Below are 16,221 nucleotides of genomic sequence, written 5' to 3' on the forward strand. Positions count from 1 at the left end.
CAAAAAAAAAAAAAAAAAAAAAAGTCCTACTGCTTCCTTCCCGGCCGCCAGTCAGCAGCAGGCAGCCGAGGAAAGGCATTATTCTCAAGTGTTGAGCGCTCTCAAAATGGCTTTCCTTTTTCTCAGGGCCACTTCCTGCCTTTATGCTTTGAAGCGCGGTAATTCTCTGTATCCGTACCCGCTATGAACACACGGGCGAGGCGGCTGGCGACGGCCCGCCTGTGGTCCAAGTGTGCCACGCACTGATAGACGCCGACGTGGGCGGGCGCCAGGAAGGAGATGGTGAGGGAGCCCTCGCCGAGCTCCACGCCGGGCAGCGTGTCCGGATCCAGCGGAAGGCCTCTGAAACGCCAGGAAACCACCGCCGATGAAGGACTCGCCGAGCATCGCAGGCGGGCGGCAGAGCCTCGACTCTGAACCACGGAGGTCGGCTCAGTGCGGAAAAAGGGGGACTGAGCTGCGAGGAGAAAAGAGAGAAGGAATTGAACACAATCTGAAGAAACGCATTCATTGAAAGAACTGGGAATGCTGAAGGTTAAACTGAAATTTAAAACAAAAAAAACATTTTATGACAGGTAAAAACTGCCAATCCAACCTTTCTACTCATGAAATTTAAAAAAAAAATGTTTAAAGCATTGTCAACCTTTTTAGCAGCTGTGGTTGTATGCGTGTACTCGCATATACACAACCAATATTATTGTAACACTCTGTCAGCAAGATCAATCATTAACAATGTCACTGATCACAGATCAATTTCTATACAATTTTGAGTTAGAAACTCAATTTGTAAATGAGAAAAGAAAAAACTGACAACATGATTGAACTTTATATAAAGCTCTATGGTTATTTTATTTTTTTTATTTTAAACTTAAAGAGGAACTTGATCAATCTTAGATTTGTCAATTTACATAGCTTCAGTATCAATAACAGTTACCATCAGCTGATTTGATCCTTTAACTGTAATTTATACCAAGAAACACGACAGTACAGATATTTGTGTCTGCAGGTCGGGAATAAAATCGAAAAGTTGATAAATAAATCAGAAAAATCTGAAAATCAAAGTACAAATACTTTCTTTTGACTCCCAACCTTTGCGAGAGATGTATTTGGAAATGTCTAAGAAACCGTAAAGCTTTTTAATCTTCAATATTCATGGTTCAGAGTGATATATGAATTTCTTTTTTCATTCAATTTCAGAAAATGTAAAAGTTCTTTCACATTATCAACTGTTAAGAGTAGATATATTGAGCTGGTTGATAGATATTGAGCTGGTTGATAGATATTGAAATAATACTGTAAAGTTTGACGCCATGCTGAAAAAGCCTGTAGTAGAGTTTATTTTCACACAACTCGAAACATGCTCACAAATGCTTTTGCTAATTTAAGCTGATTTTTAATGTCTTGAATAATTGGGAGAAACAACATTCTCCCCTTCAGCAGGCTGTAATTACTATTTTGTTCCCCGAGTTAATTTGTGGTTGGACGGTGTACATTAGGATAACCAACTCGGCAGCTAAAAACAGAGTTAGCCATCATCCCTGTGCAGTCGTCGCCGCAAGCCACGCCTTCGTCATTAAACAATCATTTCACTCGGTGGGATATCAAAATAGTGGTTTGTGCGGTTCGAAAACGGCAGCGTTGTTCAAAGCAACAATGAGGCAGGGACTCACATGAGCAGCTTATGAGCAGAGACTGGCTGAGACACAGCACAGTGGACAGGAGGACCCTTAGGCCACTGTCCATGGTGCACTTTGACCCCTGCCAGCGGCCGTGTTGCGCGGTGTGCGCGCCCTCGTCCGCAAACCTGCGGAAAAAAAAAAAAAAAACACAAGCGTGAAGGAGACACTTCAGACCGGGGCGGAGGACAACAAACAACGGCCGGCATGTTTTTAGTGGTTCCGAGCTGGAAGGGAATTCCATTTCGATTTCCCCCGAATGAATCCTGTACGACAACCCCTCTAATCTTCACGACACATCCTCTTTACACACTCCTTGATCTCCACCTCCCACCCTCCACCCTGACCCCTCTCCTCACCCCTGCAGTGTCTGTGCCCAGCTGGAATGTCCAGCCTCCTCTCTGCCTGCTTCTCTCCCACCGGGCCGCCGGGGTCTCCCGCTAATGGAGTAGCTGTGGAGAGACTGTCGCCTCACTCTTAATATCACTCTCTTGTCACACTGTGTTGCTTCCTCATAGGTTCACTGTAGCCTGAAGTGCAGGCCAGACGCACACGGGGAGACCGGAGAAGAGCCAAAGGGAGAGACAGAAAAGGAGTGGAGGGCACGTAATTAGGAGCATTCCTCTATCCTTTTCAAACCGACCCCCTCCCCACGCAGCACCTCCTCCTCCTTTTTTTTTTTTTTTTCCCCTTCCAAGGGTAATCCAGGCAAGCTTTGATCCCGGGTTCCTGGTTGGTAACCAGGGTTTGAGGCCGAGGCCGGAGGGACAATGGCCGTCCAGCTGTGATATTCACGCTGGCGCTTCGGTGGCTCGCAGACATTAGCGGAAGGGCCAACCGAGGCTGAAGGGTGGGTCAAATTAAAAAGCGTGATGCCTGGGTGGGATTGTTGAGGCCGAGCAGGTTTCCCCAACCTCAGTCGCCAACTTGAACATTGTTTCATCTGCTCGACAATCCAGAGGGTCAATTTGGTTAACCTCCTCTTCAGGCTGCAATATGGTTTGAAAATCGGGTGAGAAAAAAAATGCGATCCAAGTGAGCAACGTGTGAAAAAGTCTCCATTGAGAAGCCCCGGCACAGGTTTAAAGCGAAGTTTGTAATGTTGGTTCCTGCAGTCATACAAATCTGAAAACTGCTCATAAACTTCACCAGAAGTGTATTAATGTTGCCAAATATTCAACTGATTATGAATTAACAAACAAAATAAATAATTTTTCTTGACCCCTCGTGAAAAAGATTACAGAAACTACATTAACTCTCATCAATGACATAATTGCATAATAATGAATAAGCTAAAGAGCTTCTGTTTCACACATATCAGCAGGTTTGTGCAGTTGTATTGACTGTAAACCAAAAAAGTAACCAAAACGGACACACGGCAAATGAAGCGAATGTTGCTTCAGGTGACATTTGAGTATTGCAATATTTGTTTGAATTGTATCTACATGCTGCAGCTTTCCTTTCTTCTCTGGGATTTTGTACACCGTCCTGCAAGGCAGGACTAAACCAAGTGTTGATAGTCCAGTTAAAATGATATGTCAAATTATTCATTCAGCCCACAGAGTCAAATTATAACGCTAATTACTTGAAATGTCAGGACAGCAGACTTTCTGAGGTCGTTTTGAGTGTTGTGGCATTGCTACGCCTCTGTCATGTATTCATTCTCACTCCCTTCATCTCGCCGACTTTCTGTCACACACTCTCTGAGGGCATCCCGAGAGGAGAAGGAGAGAAGCAGCAGGAAATAATAAACTCTTCTGGCTCCTGGCTCACGCCCCCTTCTCACCCCGAGGTCAGAGGTGAGGAGAGAGCAGAGCAAGAGGATGAACCAGCGGGTGTCTGGTGGCCCTGGACCAGCCCCCGGAGGTCATCTCTGGCTTTTTCTGTGTCACACACACACAATTTCATGGTTTTCCTTTTTGTGTTTTTGGCACAAATTATTCTATGATACATTTGTTAAGACGCTTTCCCTTCAGATATGAACTGAACCCACCCACCATACGATGGACACTTTTAGCTTTGGGAAATATAATGTATGTATGTAGCGTGGGCCTTGCGTTTGAGGTTTCAGTTTTAGTGTGTGCATGCTCATTCAGGCAGATCAAACCCACATCTTACGGCCTGGCTTTTCTCCATCCCACGAGTTGCAACAGGCCCTGCACACTGCCCCCATGTCATCAGTGGAAACTATCTTTCTCTCTGCTGGAATAATGATATATAATTACAATAATAACAACAGTGCCATGATAATGCAGGCAGGGGTATACTTGGCACAAGTCATGATGATAAAACCGGAGCTGATCCAGTAACTCTCCGTCTCCTTACCTACTTTTCTTGCCCTCTCTTATTACAACTGGTCTGGTCCTCCCAGCAGGGGGGCCAGCTGGGCACTAAAGTTCCGACTGAATGCCCTTGTGTAAACACACACAGCTGCTTATCTGCCCCATCGATCTGGCGCAACGAGGAAACACAAGGGCATCATTCCTGCTCCTTATCAGTTTGGCTTTCCTCTGACATCCGCCACCATGAAGCCTCCTCGGTGGAGACAGACACTGTGAGGATATCTTGTATCTGCCATCAAGAGGACGCGTCCTGATGCTGGCAACACTGGCAGCATGGAGAAGCAAGTCTGTTTCCTTCAGAGTAGACGCCCAAACAAAAGCTGGAGTGGCCCTTTGACAAAGCGGAAGTCCCTGTCAAATGAAGTCTGATCAGCCTGAGAGCCATCTCCACCTCTTTTCCCTCCTCTGTCTTTATTCCCTCCAAACTCTCAGGTTTTACTGCTTTCAAGGAAGAGGAAAGAAAAATCTGTGTTCCAGATTTCTTTCTCCAATCCCAACTCTGATCTTGTGTTTCACTCTGGTTTTGCACTTATGCTATGAATGCATGGCCATGCTCAAGGCAGGATCGCCGGCGATAAATTGAGGAGACATCCACCATAAAAAACAACAACTGTGCGCCGTTGAAAACTGACACACAGACACAGGGACAGTTTATGAAAATAAATGAGGTGAATGTCAGTGAGTTCAAGTGGAAAAGTTGCTATTTTTTCAGGGGAATGGTGGGGGTTGACCCATGTATGTTTGGCAAATGTCTGACTGACACCTGGCTTAACAAAGCAAGAGAAAAAAAACACACACACACACTTCACCGACTTTGCGCATGAAGTTTTCTGTACTTTTTTGGACCTTATCTGTCACGCTTCCTTCCGGAGGATATACAGTGTTTGAGGAGCAGCACCATTATTTATCTATCCAGGGAGAAATACAAAACTCAGAAACAGGAATAGAACGATCTATCCGCTTGTAAGACAAGAGGGATCCCTGGTGATGACACGGGAGAAAATAAACACACTGACAGGCTGCCCTCAGGGAAGGGAAAGGGATTCAAGTACCAGGGGTGGTTAGCACCTGCACTTCTTTTTTGGCCTCCTCTCCGCAGGAACTACTTAAAGCCCCATCTGCCCCCATGTGGGGCAGGCCCATATCCTTGTCATATTGGGTAAACAGGGACAAAGGCAATGCGGCGAAGCATCAAAGACCTGGAGGGCAGAGGAAGAACAGGTCACAACTGGTGCCGGGGCCTGGCCTCTTTACTTCACAAGACTGCACAGCTGAATGAAAGTCAACAGAAAACATCATGGAGCTGACGGATCCTGACTGTGTTGGGAATCAATACCAAAAAAATGTAAGAATGCAGAGAGAAAATAAAAATAAAAAAAAATCGGATTTGTTGTGGAAAAGCAGGAAACAAGACAAAATTCCCCAAATGGAGCGAGGCCTCTTGTTCGAGATAGAGACATGAAGGAGAAGAGATCAGGGGGGTGTCGGAGAACGAGCAAGTCTTCTCTGGTATGATGGTCTAATCTGACCTGTGCACTGAAGCTGATTCACATGCTATACCCCAAACCTGTCTGCACTCGCCCCACATCTCACTGACAGAGGATCTGCAGCACACACATTCCTCAGATACACACACACACACACACACACACACACACACACACACACACACACACACACACACACACACACACACACACACACACACACACACACACACACACACACACACACACACACACACACACACACACACACACACACACACACACACACACACGCACACACACACGCACACACACAAAAGATGGGATGATGCATAAGAGAAAATAGAAAGAAAAGCTTTCTGGGAGAGGAGTAAACTGAGACGGACATATAAAGGAGGTGAAACGTTCATAGGGAGGTGAAAAGTTGCCAAACCCCAACTCCTTTCTTATGTGTCTTTATTTGGCTCAGATATAGAGCCACACAGATAATGGCATCCACGTCTGCCAGAACTGACTGATGATTCAGCCCAACTGCATTCAGCTCGGCCCAGAAACTTGGGAAGAGCCTGCTGATAGAACAGACTCTCAGGGGCCATTATGGGTTTCTTGTATGGGTATGGGTGAGTCCACTGAGGCAGCCTGGGGCCACAGAGAAACTAATGAGTGGAAACACTGGGCCTCTGGTATGGCCAAACTCTGTCTGATTAAAGATTGAGATGTTATCAAAAGTGGGACAGACTTAGACAGAAGAGGAGAGAGCTAAAGAAAAGGAGAAAAAGAGAGACATGGCTTGGAACGAACTGAGGGAATTAACAGGAAAAAGAGGGGTACCTTTTGTTTTACAAGTAAGGAGCAAGGACAGAATGACATTCAAGAGTTGGAGTGGATCCTTAAGACAAAACGACTGCCCTCGTCTGAATCCGAGATCCTGCAGTAACTTAATGCAAAGCTCCTCGATGAACCATTTCAGCTGTGTGAAATTGCACAAATGAGATACATCTTCAAGGACTTGCTGTGGAGACACGTCATGTATCTGTCTGCAGCAGGACACAGAATCGGCAGTCCGGGAGGTGCAAGGTGATTAAAGGGGTCGACCAGGTCCTGGAGCCCACTGAAGTCTGGATCCAGACTACACTGCCTCGGTGTGGGATCAGACCAGAGAAGGGATGAAAGGAGAGGCCCCTGGGGATCAGACAGTCACATCCCACAAAGCCCTGTTTACCAAGGACACACACCCCCCACCTTCCCTAGACCCCCACCTCCTCCCCACACTGCCTCCGTTCACCAAAGTCTGACCCTCCCAAAGTGCCAGGGCTGGGACCTGGGAGACAGCGCTAATTCTACCCTGAGGCTTGTTGGCCGAGGACACAAACAGAGAGCCTAGAGTACAGCGAAAAGGAGGGGGTAGAAAGACAGATAGAGGAGAGAGAGAGAGAGAAAGTGGGGACTGAATGGTACAGTATGCAAGGCCCATCTTAATTGGCGATTGTTCTGCAATGTCTTGTTTTTCCTGGGAATCTGTTAGGGGGAGACACAAGAGGGTAGAGAGGTATGGTTGTTTCCCAAGGTCCTGAACAGCGGGATTAACCATGGGGCGAAACTCAATAGCAGCCTCGGACACTGGAAACAGATCCCCGGGTATCGCCACCATACAAGGCCACCTCGAGACCTTTTGCAAAGTGCATGTAACTAACAACCCTTCCCCATTGTTTGAGCACCCTGGGCACTTCCAGATGATTTCACAGGCCTTTCAGTCCACGGGGGAACGTCTGCTCAGACGAAAAGGTAATTCTGATGGAAAGGAGGAATGCACAAGAAGGCCCTCTTGCCCGCAGGGTGTGTTATAACACTGATCTCCAGCATGTGCCAAGAGTCTGATTCATCACAGCGAGCCAGAAGGGAGCTGGGATTGTGCAGCCGTGGCACCGGGGCAGGAGGCCACAGATTCACATTCCTCTATCAGTCCCGATTAGAGAGATGATGGGAAAACACATTGGTGCAAGGGAGGGAATAGTGATTGTTTGCCAAATGTCTTAAAAATTTGAAAATGTCCACCTTTTCTGGAAGAGTGGAGATATTATCTGTGTTTTCAAACGTGGCTGTGTGGGTTATGAACTCTGGGCATAGAGTGATCAGATCCAGCCCCCCCCCCCCCCCAACCTCTCCTGTGCACAGCCTCCCTGTCCCTCCCCAATTCTCCTGGATTCCTTCACCGCCTGCGTCTCCACGCAACACACTGCAAAGACGCAGACAACAGTTTCTGTTCAGTCTCCTCCTGATGGGTCCCTGGCTGCCAACCAAGAGCACTTCCAAACTCAAACATACGTTAAATAATGAAATCTCAAACATGTGCAACAAAAACAAAATGACAAGGTGTTTGAACAGATATTAACAAGAAACTCGGTTTTGCAAAGGCAGAATTTAAAACCGCCCGGCTGAAAAAAAAAAGAAAAGAAAACCTGCCTAGAGGAGCACGATTTCCTCCATTATTTATGCTGGTTGATCTGGTGAGTTAGTAAAAATGTACCTATAATAGTTATAGGTTATAGTATAATAGCTAACAGTATAGCACATGTTGATCAGGCAGGTGTGCATGTTGTGTTTTGGTGCTGGTTGTACATCAGCATCAGTACAACATCACGGATAATCCGATTTTGTTTTGTTTTGTTAAACTACAAATAAAACCAAGCCAGTATGTCTGCTCCTTCTTTGTTTGTCCCTCAGTGGGCATGTGAAAGGAAGTACAAGTATTTCCATTTTTCTGAGTGATTAATTGAATTTGAGAGTATAATAGAGTCACGGCAATTGATAATTCATGTGGGGAGGACTGATGACAGAGAGGCTTGCATGTGCAGCCCACAGCCAGCACAAAAACAAACACATGTAAAAAAAAAAGGTTAAATATAATTAGTCTGCTTTACCGATTCAACAGATCTCCTGCGAAAACCCAAACAAACAAACCGGCTCACTCATATGAACAAGCTTGAGGACCAAAAGATAAATATGCACTCCCAAACAGAGCGTGTAAATGCTTTATTTAGTCTGTCTAAATGTTTATCCGACTCTCTTCGTAACACTCCACGCTTGTTGTGCGGCAATCGAATAATCACAAAAAAAAAGTCAGTGGTAAAATATCAATGCACGCATCATCTGAGTTTTTCTTTGATGTTGGCATTGTGATGATGCCAAGAGAAACAGAACTTCATGACGACAACAAAACAGTGCAGAGAGAGAGAGAGAGAGAGAGAGCGCGAGAGCGAGAGCGAGAGCGAGAGCGAGAGAGAGAGAGAGCGAGAGCGAAACCCTAGCTTATGCTAATGTAGCACTTTGTGAGATTGTGTGTGTTACCTTCTGTACGGGAGCGCCACAAAATCAACAATCATTTATTTGACTCAATAAAAAAAAAAAAACAGAAATGTGTTTCCGTCCATCGCAATTGCATCTACTTTGAGCACAGCAAGAACAGAACAGGAACTTGGAGCAAACTGTAACGTCCTCCCCCTGACTTACTTTTGAAAAATATGGGGTTCCACATCTCCCTAAAGGTCCACATCTTGCAGCAAGGAAGGCCCAAAATGGCACCCACGACCACAGCGGCTGCAGCGAGTACCCACACTGCCTCACACTCTGATCTGGGAGAAAAACAGCCCTTCAAACAAGAAGCCTGTTTGTCAGCCGAAGGGGAGTGCCAGCCACTAGTTTTGCCTTAATATAGTCTTGCTGATCCTTGAGCTAGCTTTTCAACAGCGCACACATTCTGGGTCGCAGAAAACCCATGTCAGATGTGACTTATTGGTTCAACATTTGAAATAGAAAGCTGTGGTTACTCGCAGTTTCGAGAAGAAAAAAAGGGCCAAACTCTTGGGGCCTGTGCGCCGAGGTGACGGACCGAGGCAGACGTATATAGTAGGGTCAGTTACAAGAAAGGAAAAAGAAATTGATCTTGCAAACAGGAAGTCACTGAGGATGCAAAAAAATAAATAAATAAAAAGGGGTGGGCGGGATCCCCTCCCATGCTCTTAAATGCTGCTCGAGCTGTCAGCAAGGGTTCGGTTCACAAGTTCACTTGCTCAAGTCTTCCCTGGGGTTGACTAATCATGAAGAAAATGACATGAGACAAGGCCGCAGAACAATGGGTTTCATCCTGCATTTGCTTGACGATTGAGGGGAAAAACAAAATAGCTGTTTTGAATCCCGGGCAAAATCTTGTACGAACTCCACGCCAAACCCCTGGGATGAACTTTTTGTTTTCAAGTCATGCATGTGGTGATCTGCCTCACGTTAAAACACACATATACTGTAGCTGCACAAGCCAAAAGGCGCTCCCTTAAATGATTATGAGCTCATAAATAAAAGTCAACTACAGAAAGTCACAGCCCTTAAACCATAAAGCCGAAAAAAAGACTCATCAAATGGCTCACAAGCAGCACAGTATTTTGCAGTCTACAGTCGTCTGTTGGTCTTACATCTACAGCGACATTTAATAGCAGACCTACGTGAATTATATAAAAAGACAAACTGCTCAGCCATCTGCCGTCAAGGCATTTTTATCCTCTGCAGCCTCCTGGACAGCGCGTGTGGTCTTGGTTTACATTCTCTTATCAATATTGAAGACATATATACACATATAGCGGAGGAGGTCTGTGTTTCCAATACATTAGCAAAACGCAAAGCACGTCCAGAGAAGAAGCAGACCTCCTCCAACTGCGTATCTCCAGCCAGGACGGCCTTCGTCCCGCTGCCATACAGTGGCTGGCTGGAAACATCTGTTTCTGCTGGTCTCAAAAACAAAAAAACAAAAAAAAACAAAAAAAAAAGCTGTTTGTTTGTCTTAACAATTATGGCCTGATGTTTCTCGTTTCATTTCTCAAATCTCCTCGTAAGTTGTTATCCAGTTTCAGGTCCTTCAAGGTTCTGATTTTTCTTTTTTTGGTGGGGAAACTCGGTACGGCCGTGTGTTGAAAGCCGGTGTGCACGTCGAGCTACAGTCCGCTCACCTCTGACATCACAGGGTGGCGAGGAAGCGCGCGGCTAATCCTTTGCCTCCTGGAGAAACATGCTCGGGTGGGAAAGCGAGTCAATGCCCTTTGGGTTGTCTGTCAAGAGTCACACTGTCATTAAAATAATGACAGTGGGAGCTCAGAGCAGATAAGAGGTGATGCGAATGACGGCTTCATATAAACCCGAGCGACACCTTTCAGCTCCTGCTTCAACGTGACCTCGATTCACCCACTTCAACTCGCAGATTGTCCCCCGGAATACATTTTGCAGAGGTGGAAAGTTGGCGTCTTTCATTTGTCCCTGCTGCAGCTAAAGGGTGCACATTGCAGGAGCCCAGACTCCTTTCTGTGACCTGCCCATCTTTCCCAGCAACCCCCTGCTCATGGCTGCTGGGTGTTGTCCATCAGCACTCACTGGTTCCTCTAACATGGGGGGGGGGGGGGTCTCTGGGGCACTGCCCAAATCTCTCCTCCGTCCATCTAATGGGGCCTGAGGTCTGAGTCTATCCTTGACGAATGGGAGCTGAAGCTTGCAGAATAAAGGCCAGCAGTAAGAAAATGGGAAGAAAAAACAAAACGCTGCAGTATGACTCAATCCCTGAGCAATGGGAGTCAAAGGACAGAGTCAAGACACAAGCCAGGTTTCAGTTTGGGGAACGGTTTCTCATAAGGTCAAATGCCAATCATAAAAAAAAAAAAAAAAAAAAAAGTCCCTTTAAATTCGACTTTCTTTCCCTGTAAGGGCGAGACGGGTTCACAAGAAGAGATTTGCGAAGAGCAACAAGGCTGCGTCACACAGTTTCCCTCAAGTTTTAGTTTTAGGACTCTCCGTCGGTTGATCTCTTTGGTGCAAAAATATGACGGATTGTAGTGCGAAACCAAATAAACACGCGAACCACGTTGAGATTTAGGCTTCGAACTCACTTCAATTCACTTCATGGCCACGGCTGAGGTTTTGCATCGTGGCCTCAAATCTGTATCTCATAAGAAGAATGGGAGAATGTGGGAGGTTCCCAAAATATACTGTAGTCACCCACTGAGGCACACCCTCTGCTCACCACGCTCACCTCAGGCAGACCTCCGTCCATTTATCCATCACTGAAACTCTTAACAGCTGAACGTCTGACCGCACAAGTCTGCGTGGTAGGAGTCTTTTCTTTCTTTTTATAATCTACACATCTGTGAGAAAACATCAAATCATGTAAAATCTCAAAACAACAGGAAGAAACTGTGATGTTACACCAAGATAATATCAGGCAGTTTTGCTATTGATGACAACAACTTGTAAAATCAATTGAATGCCAAATCCACAAGATTTTAACCTATATGTGACCTCACGTTTTTTGCCTTTACCCTCAATAAAGCCTCAGTGGTATGAGCAACACCTGTGTGCCACCTCAGTTGCTTCTCGCCCACAACAATTTGTCATCATCGGTGCATATGCCGTTTGGGGCAGTAACACTGCATCAGAAGAAATCAAGAGAGCCATTATGAGAGCAGGGGCTGGTATCATTACACATGCTTACATTGAAATTGCCCACTTAACATAGTTCTCCTCCAGCAACATGTGTTTATCATTAACAGGCACCCTAATGGCTCAAACATTATTCAAGCTCTCTTAATGGCACGGCTGTGCTCTGTTCGGGTCTGTCTGATAAGAGCCGGGCCACTAATGGTTTATTAATTTCCTCCTAAAAACACTGTGAAAGCAAACACACACACACACACACACACACACACACACACACACACACACACACACACACACACACACACACACACACACACACACACACAGAAAAAAAAGGGATTCTGCGACTGCCGTTGTCCGATTCAATCGTAATTTCCAGACGTGGCAACAGCGGTGATACAAACACAGGTATTTGTGCTAAAAAAAACAATATATTCAGTTTGAAATCCAGCACTTTTTGGCATTTTATGCTCGTTCTTGTCTCAATTTGTGTTAAGAATCGTCCGTTAACTCTCTCTCTCTCCAACTGCAGAAGCTTTTCTGTGTTCAAAAGAGGCAACCGGGATGAAATGCAGTTATATGTGTAGTGAGAGAGAAAATATATGAAATCACAAATAGTTTAAAATGGAAGGAATGTAAAAGTAGCGACTGAAAAAACTTTCAATAATTCAATATTTGGACCCTGGATTGCTCCTTTAAAAAGGGAACGCCTTCAGCCTCTTCAGCCCAAACACAAAGCCTTAAATCTCTCTCTGCCCTTGTCAAAAGCTCCCCCGATATTGAGGAGCACTGAGAGGATCTGAAAGCCATCGGAAGTGTCTCCTTGTCCTCCCACCGACGCAACAATGCGCCAGCAACTGTTTGAACTTGAAAGTGTTTAATCTGGGAGCAGCCGTGCGTGTCCCACCGACTGGATGTCACGCATTCGAGAGGGATTCAACACTTTGTCCCCGATAACTTTCAAGTGTGCAGTTTTCCGAGAGTCACCCCTATGAAACAAAAGTCTGCGAGGCTCTGATCTGATGATGATGATGATGATGATGAGGGCGAGGGCAGACAGAAGAAACACCACATGCATTACTTGCACAGGCACTACTGCCCTTTTTTTTTTTTTTTTTTTACATGGAAACCTTTTAATCTGTTCTTAAAACTCCATCTATCACTGGTTAAATGTCATGAATAATTCATGTTGCGATCAATAATGAAACACACGTTTCTCTCCATCTAAATCTAACTGATCCAAGCTTAAACTCCAAGTGGAATCTGGCACATGTCGGTGATATCACACAGTTAAAAGACTTCTAGAAGTGTGACGTTTCAGTGAAACCAGCTCCTGCTCACACTTGTGCAGCCAGTCAGGCGTTGCAAGCATCGAGTTTTGGTGATTTTTCAACCATATCTCTTGTTTTTTTGGAAAACTGCCCACTCTGGAAAGATTAGAGTTTGACTGCGGGAACATGTGAAACCGAGCAGACGGGAACAAAGACTGTTTGATGATCTTGATCTAATTATGTTCACACATCTCTTGTCTTTTCTTCTAAGTGGTTTAAAAAAAAAAAGGGTCCCCCCCCCCCCTGTCTGCCAGCAGTGTCTCTTGCTCTTTGTGTACAACGTGTGCTGCTCCTGGCCTGGCTTCCAGCAGGCAGGTACCACAGTGTGTTCGCTTTGCACCGTGATTTGTGCACTTGCCAGATTTCACAGCAACACTAACACTGATTTACCAAACCAACATTTTATGACACCCTCTGGGGGATTCATCTGAAACAATGAAGGCTCTCTGTCTTTGGACAAAACACACACACGCACGCACACGTGCACACACAACTTCAAATATTAGTCTAAGCCACCATGTTTCTGCTCAGTGGTAAATGTGGCTGACAGTTGGCACCTGGAGCGGATCCACTATACAGTAAAAGTATAACTTTAGCACATACAAAACAAAAAAATAAAAAAACGCTTTTACACCACTTTTATGGAGGTGACAGCAGTGTGTTAAGAGGAGGGAGTTATTTGCCATACTTCTAAAAATAAATAAATAAATAAAGTTCTTTCATCTTTAGGAAGCAGAAATGCAGCCGCAGGCCATCTGTTTTGGAGAGTACACTGGAAGTGGAACTGTTTACCAAACAAATATTTAGGCTTTTTCTTGTGCGTTTCATTCACGTTGGAAACAACAAAGCCAGAGAAATAAAACAACAACAAACTTTCCAGTTATGGCTTAGAATGAAATCTGGAGACTAAATAAAAGAGGGAAATGTGCAGTAAGCCGTACCGTCAGGAGAAAGTAATCTAGAAAATGTATAGTAGTTAAATTGTAACGAGTCCATTAAAAGTATGGTTCATGTGTGGATTTATGGTATTATATGTACACGGGCGCCCCCATTCACCGCTCGGCTCAAGTTAGGAAAACGCAACGCTATGTCGGGGAAAACGACTGAGGGAATTCGGCTTTTAATCCAACTTTAGTAACTTTTCTACCCTCCACAGACGGCCCGGCGCGGCGCGCGCAGGCTCCCCGGGCCAGCGGCTCCAGCGGCCGGCCGCGCGACTCCCCCCTCCCTCCCTCCCTCCCTTCCTCCGTCTTACCTCTCTTGCAGGAGGGCAAAGGCTGCGAGGCGTCGGGAGAATCAGCAGCGACACGCATTCTCCCGGTGGCAAATCCGCGTGGCACGGCCCTCCATTAGAAACGGGCTTGGGAGTGCGGCGCGACGGGAGGAGGAACGCGGACGGAGGCTTGGAGGAGCGACCGTCCCGCAGCCGAGAACGCAGCGCAGTCTTCGGGAGACCCAAGGTGCGACAACTCACCCCCCCACCACCACCACCCCCGCTCTTGCTCTCCGGAGGTTTGTTTGGGTTTTTTTTTTTTTTTTTTTTAACTCCTAAACTTTCAAGCCCGAAGAAAAATAAATAAATAAATTACAAAAAAAAAAAAAAAAAAAAATAGTCCGCGATCTCTCCTCCTTTCTTCTGCCGGAGCGTCTTTCTCCGACTGTTATTATAACTCGGTCTCCGCGTCTCGCGCCGCCGCCGCCGCTGCTGCCTCCTCCACACGCATCTTTGAAGCCAGTGTCGAATTGCTCAGCAAATCATGGCTGGTCGTCAAACCAGGAATGTCCCAGCCCCAACAACCCCGCAGCTCCTGCAGAGGGAGGGAGGAGGGAGGGAGGGAGGGACGGAGAGAGAAGGAGGGGGGTAGTCAACCATACACATTGCGCATTAACCACTTTTACAACCTAACGAGAAAACAACTTCCTCCTCCCGTCCCTGCAGACCGAACACTCACCTGAGCGCGTCATCACTCATGGTTATACTGGTGAGTACAAATACAAACTGTAATCACGTTACTTTTTTTTTTTTTTTTAATTTCCCTTGCGTTTTATTCATTTTATTTGCAGAGAATATCTGTATCAGACACATTGGACACATTCAACAGCAGCGCAATGACCTTGACGTTTAAGATTTTAAAGTGTTTTCTGTCTTGTGGTAAAATACAGTGAAAACAACAACCTGTTGCATGATGCACGTTTTTACATGACAGCGTGGCATTGAGGTTAGTTTGAGCATCTTTCATGGCAGCATCATTGATATCTCAGCTCAGGTCTCAGTGCGTTGTGTTGTGTCCGCTATTATTATTTTTTTATATCACATTTTTGTTTAAACATCTTGCCGGTTTTGGGTTCAGGTTTGACACCCCTGAAATATACTCAAAAGCAAATTTCTCTGACAAATAAAGTTGCCATATAGATTTACATAAAACTACACTTTTGTTGTTTATTTCAATACTGACCATATTTAGTGTTGACTTGAGAAAAGCAATTTACTTTGCGTCAAAGCTACTGTTTCTACACTTGGGACTAAATACAAGGACAGAAACTGCAACATAACATCAGCAATTTGTTGCTTCCATCTTGGAATAAAGTCCTGCAGGGATGAATTTTTCCTTGATGGATTAAAAAAAAAAGAGTGTCAATGTATTTTGTTGATGCATAACATTTTGAGCATCATATCAAACCTGCCACAACTTCCGCTTTTGAGTTTGCATGTTCTACATGTGTACGTGAATTTCTTCTGGGTATTTCGGTCGGATGGATGGATGGAGTTATATTATATTGACATTTTATTCAACATTCTCCAAATATGTATTTATTATTTAGTCATTCATTCATTCATTCAGTTATTTATTTATTTATCCATTCATTCATTTATATGAATGACCTCATATGAATATCTCATGGCCATTTTATC

General features: G+C 45.2%; 1 protein-coding gene across 1 annotated transcript in view; it reads right to left on the minus strand.

Moving 5' to 3' along the window:
- The window catches only part of cdon (cell adhesion associated, oncogene regulated), a 38,483-nt gene extending 23,464 nt beyond the window's left edge, over window positions 1–15,019 (minus strand). The window contains exons 1-3 of the mRNA XM_080512998.1: window positions 14,563–15,019; window positions 1,671–1,804; window positions 179–457 (exon numbers count right to left, since the gene is read on the minus strand). Coding sequence (XP_080369124.1) covers window positions 179–457; window positions 1,671–1,743 — 352 coding nt within the window. The 5' untranslated portion in view covers window positions 1,744–1,804; window positions 14,563–15,019. The remainder of the gene's footprint in view (window positions 1–178; window positions 458–1,670; window positions 1,805–14,562) is intronic.
- Between the last annotated feature and the right edge of the window lie 1,202 nt (window positions 15,020–16,221).

This window comes from Blennius ocellaris (genome assembly GCF_963422515.1).
Source record: "Blennius ocellaris genome assembly, chromosome: 2".
Classification (NCBI taxonomy): domain Eukaryota; kingdom Metazoa; phylum Chordata; class Actinopteri; order Blenniiformes; family Blenniidae; genus Blennius; species Blennius ocellaris.